At 49.7% G+C, this 7,384-nt stretch overlaps 1 protein-coding gene across 1 annotated transcript; it reads left to right on the top strand.

Annotated features, from left to right (window-relative positions):
- Positions 1-3,429: 3,429 nt before the first annotated feature.
- Positions 3,430-7,095, top strand: LOC135209780 (collagen alpha-1(I) chain-like). Its single transcript, XM_064242562.1, has 5 exons — positions 3,430-3,474; positions 4,333-4,816; positions 5,241-5,489; positions 5,606-5,980; positions 6,983-7,095. Exons 1-5 carry the CDS (start codon positions 3,430-3,432, stop codon positions 7,093-7,095), a joined length of 1,266 nt encoding a protein of 421 aa, XP_064098632.1.
- Positions 7,096-7,384: the final 289 nt, after the last annotated feature.

Here is a 7,384-nt window from a genome sequence, read left to right as displayed (position 1 = left end):
GGGTTGTTACTTAGCATTACATTTCCCCCTACCGATATATCATTATTTTCCCTGTTACAGTTCCTCGCTGGACGAGTGGTTTTCACGCTCGGCTGCCAATTCGGTGGTCCGAAGTTCGAATCCCGGCTCGGCCAACGCGGAATCGGAGGAATTTATTTCTGGTGATAGATGTTCATTTCTCGATATAGTGTGGTTCGGATCTCACAATAAACTGTAGGTCCCGTTGCCTAGGTGACCAATTGGTTCCTAGCCACGAAAAAAAATATCTAATCCTTCGGGCCAGCCCTAGGAGAATTGTTAATCAGCTCAGTGGTCTGGTAAAAACTAAGATATACTTTTTTTTTCCTGTTACGGAAAGCAACGCGTAAATTGTAAAAAATTTCAGATTGTTTTCCTTCAGATAATACCAAGGAAACATTTACGAAGTGGCCAGGAGTGGCTTGTAACCGTAAACGTGTGGGCCTGGATTTCCTTACATGGTATATGTGATATCACCAAGACTGAAGGTTTTCATCAGTGAAAAATACGTTAAAATTCTTCAAGATTTCTTTCTCCCTTCACTTCACCAGCGGAATTATCCCTTTTCACTTAGTCCTGTCATTTTCATTCATGACAGCTGCCCCATCCATACGGCCAGAATAGTCCAGGAATGGTTTCAAGGTCGAGAGGATTTGGAATTGGTGACTGGCCAAATAAGGGTGCAGACATGAACCCCATAGATCCCGAGAAAGATTAAGTCGATTAAAGATTGAACAATTAATTCACAGGTGCCCGAGAGAGGCCGAAGTGCAGTTGAAAAATACTGAATTTTCTAATCAGTTTTCTCCCAGTATACATTAAAAAAAGATTATTTTTGTTTCCATTATTTTTATGCTTATCCATTTCGTATGAAGTAGCTACTGTCGCATGTCTTATGTAATATAAGCAGGTTAGGGGTAATTACGTTTGCTTTATGTCTATTACAATTCGAATCATAATTACCTGACCTGTTATCGAATTACAATTATAACTTCAATTACAAAATGGGGAACAATATCAAATACGATCATTAGTATAATTTCACAATTGTAATCACAGCTACAAATACATATATAAAATTTATTATTCAATTACATTTCGCACACCCATTTCCTTAAACAAATGCAGATAGTTGCAAAGTGTTTATACTTGAGTTTAGTGTCCTTTTACAGTCAATTTCTGCAACAATTGTAAGTTGTAACTTTTAATACCTTTAGTACAAATACAAAACAAACATATCTAAAATATTTTAGAACTGCAGAAATTATCATTAACATCCTATGATTTGCCTAAGTAAATTGTTAGTATGTTTATTGTGTTGAAAATTATTATGCTGATTATAAGAAAATAATACTGAAATACAAAACTCAAATATTGGAAAACATTTTCGCAAAACTTTGTACAAAAAAAGGAAATAAATGGAATAAAAAATTTTTTAGAATTGGTAGCTGGCGTTTGTTAACATTCTCCCTTAATAATATAATAAATAAATTGGGTAGCGACTCAAAACATCTCTATTGCATGTGGTTAAGATGAGTTCTCGAAAAGTAAGAGGGCTGCTCTAGGATAACAATTTCAAATAAAGTACTTTATTATTTGAACTTTTCAGTTACAATTACGATTACCATTAAGTATAAATAAAAAACAAACGCAATTACAGTTAACTTCAAAACGTGTAATTAAAAACATTTCAGATAAATGACAATAATCCCAAGCCTGAATAAAAGGTAATGTTTAATTGTAATTGGTAAAGCTCCCTTACTGTGGGTTTCACAGACAGTGCAGTCACGTTTTTGGTCAATAACCCTGTAATGAAGACTGGTATCAGTACGAGATTTTGCTATAATTTTTGCGCATAAATCAAGGCTTTAACTCTAATGAATGTCCGGTAAAAAATGCTCAATTTTTTTTTATTTGTAACACAGAGCAACTATAACCAGTTACCTATTCAAACCAATCTGTAGGCAATAGGCGGCTCTCTCTTTGCTAAAAAAAAAAAGTTGAAAAGTTGCGTGACAAACGGATTTCTGCTACCATGCCGACAGTTATGTTCCGGCCATCTCTTCTTCACCTTCGTAATACAAGCATATGGCTGATGCCCTGAGTCCAAATGAAGATTGCGAAGGAGGTAACCAAACACAAGTATAACTGTAGCTTTACCATCAATCACAGTGTCTATCGTTCTACTACTCCACTATACATGCAGATATCTCTCACTCTAATCATTATAATCATTTACTCCTAACCCAAATCAATAGTCACTAAAGAAAGAAAAAAAAAATTTGACCTCAAGATAAAAATAGTAATAGCTACTACTACTGCTGCTGCTACTGCTGCTGCTACTGCTGCTGCTACTGCTGCTGATGCTAAGAATAATAGTAAAAAAATGCTATATCACTGGTTATTATTATTAATAATTAATTAATATTGTTCCCTTGTTTTCAACGTAGAGCAAAAGTAATATATCCATGCCTAAGGTAAGGTAGTACGGTACGGAATTTGCACATTTTTCCGTACCTGAACAGTACCGTACCGTACTTTGGTAAAATTGTCATTGCGTAATTCCGTACCGTACACATAGGCTAAATATCAACCGTACCGTACTGTACCGTAATGCCAGCAACCGAGTGAATCGTTAGATATAAACAACATTGTAAATTATTATTAGATTAGATAGATGGATAGATAAAAAAATCGTACAAAATATACTTAAACTGAAGTAACATTCAGAGAGAGAGAGAGAGAGAGAGAGAGAGAGAGAGAGAGAGAGAGGATGGATGGGAGGAGAGGTGAGGGAAGGAAGAGGAAGGGGGTGGAAGTGGGGGTGGAGGGAGAGGGTAGGCGAATTTTTTTTTCTTTATACTGTCGTGTTCATATCCATTTCTGGCTAATCGAGCCTTTTGCCTCTTCGTACAGGACAAGTGTCTATTCTTTATAATTTGTGATTCATGATTCTCTTAAAAATTACACTACATCAAAAACTCGTACTTATACGAATCTTAGTTACAGAGAAATAGGTTAGAGAATTCGCGAACACTTTTACCGAGCTCATTTTACGAAGCAGTGCTCAACGAGTATTCAGTTCTCAATGTAATTATTAACAGGAACAATAATTACGTGAGCTTATTATATTTAACAGTAGTAACTTTATTTCATACCATGGTGATTATGATCCCTATTGGCTAATCCTACAATCAAGGAACGATGTAATGATATATGAAGCAATGTATTGTTTTACTCGACTCGAAACAGAGTCTGAATCCCAACGGAGGTGAGGTCGTCAGCAGAATTTTTAAATGGGTCAGACTTCATAACCACTCACCATGAATCGAAGGGACACAAATCTGGCGTTGCGAGGACGAATTGTCACTTTACGCGAACAATAGCTTCCCGATACGACCATTGCACGTGATGTTGGTGTGTCCCCCACCACGGTACAGTGTGGATAAGAAGGTGGTAGGAGAGTGGGAACTTGAACGACTGCGTAAGTTGTTTATGCTGAATAATTGGTGGATATGTTACATTGTTCATGGTTATTTAATCTTGCTTATTTGATATGAAAGTTTCTTTCTTAAATGTATTTCGTCTCGCTATTATAATTTTGGGTAGACTACAGCTATCCAAAGCCATTCCATCACCACAGTAATAATTTCAGGGTGCACCTCCATAATTCCACGCTGGTGGGTGGTGGCCCTTGTCAACCTCAACCATGAACACGTTAGATAGTCGATTGAGTTGTCTTGGTAAAATTAAGCCTACAAGAGCATTTTATTTGTGCCCACCCCGTCACAGTCATTGTGTGTCTTTTGATAGCTATAGTTTATTTATTAAATGTCATTTCAGTGATGGCTCAGGAATGATTTACAGTTTTAATAACCACCAACCAAATTGAGAATATTATGGATATATGTAATCTCGTTCTATTTGATATGCTTTTGAAACCAAAAATATACAGCCATGTTTACTAAATTAGAATCAATCCATAGAGTAAAAAAGTCGAAGAATCTAGAATTGATTGCGATGTTATTAAATTATAAGTTAACAACTTAAGATAATATTTTCTCTTAGCTAGGCCAGGGGTACTTCTTTGTGTTAATAGTCGCCTTGACACGTTATATAGAATTAATAGCACTAAAAACAAACAACACCGCAATTGAGTGCGCTAGGAATATTTATGAGTGCTAAATCAGTAAACATGGAATTCAACACATAATAATAATCTGACTAGGGTGATGTAAATCAATAATAATCTCCTTAACTAGTTGTGTGAATTCCTTTCCATTAAGAAAACCAATACTATATTTTATCACCCAGTGGCCCGCCCGCCCCGGGGACCTCGGCGGGCCCAGTGGCCCGCCCCCGCCCCCGATGACCTCGGCGGGACCACTAGCCCGCCCGGCCCGGGGACCTGGGCGGGCTCACTGGGCCCGCCTCCCCGGGGACCTGGGCGGGTCCCACGGCCCGCCCGCCCCGGGGACCTGGGCGGGCCCACTGCCCCGCCCGCCCCACGGGGACCTGGCCCGCCCGCCCCAGGGGACCAGGGCGGGCAGACTGGCCCCCGCTGCCCCGGGGACCTCGGCGGGCACACTGGCCCGCCCAGCCCGGGCCTCGGCGGGCACACTGGCCCGCCCGCCCCGGGGACCCCGGCGGGCCCACTGGCCCCGCCCGCCCCGGGGACTCTCGGCGGGCCCACTGGCCCGCCCGCCCGGGGACCTAGGCGGGCACACTGGCCCGCCCGCGCCCCGGGGACCTCGGCTGGCCCAGTGGCCCGCCCGCCCCGGGGACCTCGGCGGGCACAGTGGCCCGCCCCGCCCCGGGGACATCGGCGGGCCCAGTGGCCCGCCTGCCCCGGGGACCTCGGCGGGCCCAGTGGCCCGCCCGCCCCGGGGACCTCGGCGGGCCCAGTGGCCCGCCCGCCCCGGGGACCTCAGCGGGCCCAGTGGCCTGCCCGCCCCGGGGACCCTCGGCGGGCACATGGCCCGCCCGCCCCGGGGACCTCGGCGGGCACACTGGCCCGCCCGCCCCGGGGACCCCGGCGGGCCCACTGGCCGCCCCCGCCCCGGGGACCTCGGCGGGCCCACTGGCCCGCCCGCCCCGGGGACCTCGGCGGGCCCAGTGGCCCGCCCGCCCCAGGGGACCTCGGCGGGCACACTGGCCCGCCCGCCCCGGGGAGGGGGACCTCGGCGGGCGCACTGGCCCGCCCGCCCCGGGGGCCTCGGCAGGCCCATTGGCCCGCCCGCCCCCGGGGACCTCGGCGGGCCCAGTGGCCCGCCGCCCCGGGGACCTTGGCGGCGGGCCCAGTGGCCCGCCCGACCCCGGGGACCTCGGCGGGCCCAGTGGCCCGCCCGCCCCCCCCCGGGGACCTCGGCGGGCACACTGGCCCAGCCCACCCCGGGGGCCTCGGCGGGCACACTGGCCCGCCCGCCCCGGGGGCCTCGGCGGGCCCACTGGCGCCCGCCCCGGGGACCTCGGCAGGCCTCCTGGCCCGCCCGCCCCGGGGGACCTCGGCGAGCCTCCTGGCCCGCCCGCCCCGCCCCGGGGACCTCGGCGAGCCTCCAGGCCCGCCCGCCCCGGGGACCTCGGCGAGCCTCCTGGCCCGCCCGCCCCGGGGACTCGGCGAGCCTCCTGGCCCGCCCGCCCGAGGGATCTCGGCGGGCCTCCTGGCTCGCCCGCCCCTCGCGGCGGGCGCACTGGCCCGCCCGCCCCGGGGGCCTCGGCAGGCCCATTGGCCCGCCCGCCCACCCGGGGACCTCGCGGGCCAGTGGCCCGCCCGCCCGGGGACCTCGGCGGGCCCAGTGGCCCGCCCGCCCCGGGGACCTCGGCGGGCCCAGTGGCCCGCCCGCCCGGGGACCTCGGCGGGCACACTGGCCCGCCCACCCGGGGGCCTCGGCGGGCACACTGGCCCGCCCGCCCCGGGGGCCTCGGCGGGCCCACTGGCCCGCAGCCCGCCCCGGGGACCTCGGCAGGCCTCCTGGCCCGCCCGCCCCGGGGACCTCGGCGAGCCTCCTGGCCCGCCCGCCCCCCCCCCCGGGGACCTCGGCGAGCCTCCTGGCCCGCCCGCCCCGGGGACCTCGGCGAGCCTCCTGGCCCGCCCGCCCCGGGGACCTCGGCGAGCCTCCTGGCCCGCCCGCCCCGGGGATCTCGGCGGGCCTCCTGGCTCGCCCGCCCCTGGGCGGTTCGGCGGGCTTTGCCCGCCGTCCCTGCAGACACTTACCCTTTGCTTAGTCTTAGAACCAGAATATGCCACTGAATCCTTGCAAATCTCCTCAGGCTTCTCTCAATCCTTTCTTCCTTCTTTTGGCACTCCACGAATCTTCACTGAATCCTTTGCTCCTTCTCCTGGGACTCCACCAGTCTTCCCTCAATTCTCTGCTCTTTTTTCTGCCACTCCAGAAATTCACTCATTTTCCTCAACCTTTCTACAATCCCTCCATCTTCCTTTTCCCTTCAGGAATCAATAAAACTCTTAACAAAACATTTTCACTGATTTATTTGCCTCCAGCTTTCTTTTCCTTCAACATTTAACACAAACTTATCATACATAAACATCAAACTATTCATACACTAATCTTCAAAACTTTCATCAATTAGTAACCTTTAGTTTTCCCAAAGCTAAAACAAACTATTGCGGATCACTCTTAAGATCCAAACTAAAATTCATTCATTCATTCACATCCATTTATGAAAGAAGTCCTTTAAACTCCACTTAAACTCGAATTATTATGTATGTAACAAGTATTACTCTCAAGAATTATTGTGTAAATGAAAATTGCCATCTTTGTAAATAACCTTTATTTATTTCAATTCAAAACAAATTTCCATACAACAAACATTCTCTCATTTTCAAAATATGATCCGTCTTCGTGAGTCCACCTTAGACTGGATCCTGCTATTCCTTGAAGCTGGGCACCTGCTCCGGCACTTTCCAATTGTCCTTCGTCAGGCATCTGTAATTCCCCTTCAGGTTCTTCCGCTTGCAAATCAATTTCTCCTTCGCTCATCTCGTCTGCCGGGCCTCATCTCCCCGCTGCTCCTTCAGTTCGGCCTGGACACCAGTCTTCCTCTCCACCGGATTGATTGCCAAGGCATGTCAGCTCGTTCATCTTCAGCTACGCAACCTTATCTTCACGCTGGATTCCACCCTTTTCCTTCGTCATGTCTTCCACTTCATTCTGCACACGCTGCAACCTGACCTCCACGTCTTTCCTGCCGGATTCTCGCTTTTCGCTCGCGTCCTTTTCTTCCTGGATGAGCCTCGCCATCTGCGCCGCTTCTGCGGTCTTCACCTGCAGCTCTTTCTCCTTCTGTCCTGGCATCGTTTCTCTGTCCAAATTCTTTTGTCTTGTCCATCAGATGCTGATTTTCT

This window comes from Macrobrachium nipponense, chromosome 38 (assembly GCF_015104395.2).
Source record: "Macrobrachium nipponense isolate FS-2020 chromosome 38, ASM1510439v2, whole genome shotgun sequence".
Classification (NCBI taxonomy): domain Eukaryota; kingdom Metazoa; phylum Arthropoda; class Malacostraca; order Decapoda; family Palaemonidae; genus Macrobrachium; species Macrobrachium nipponense.
The sequence above is the reverse complement of the archived record's forward strand: the minus strand, read 5'-3'. Positions and strand labels throughout refer to the sequence as shown.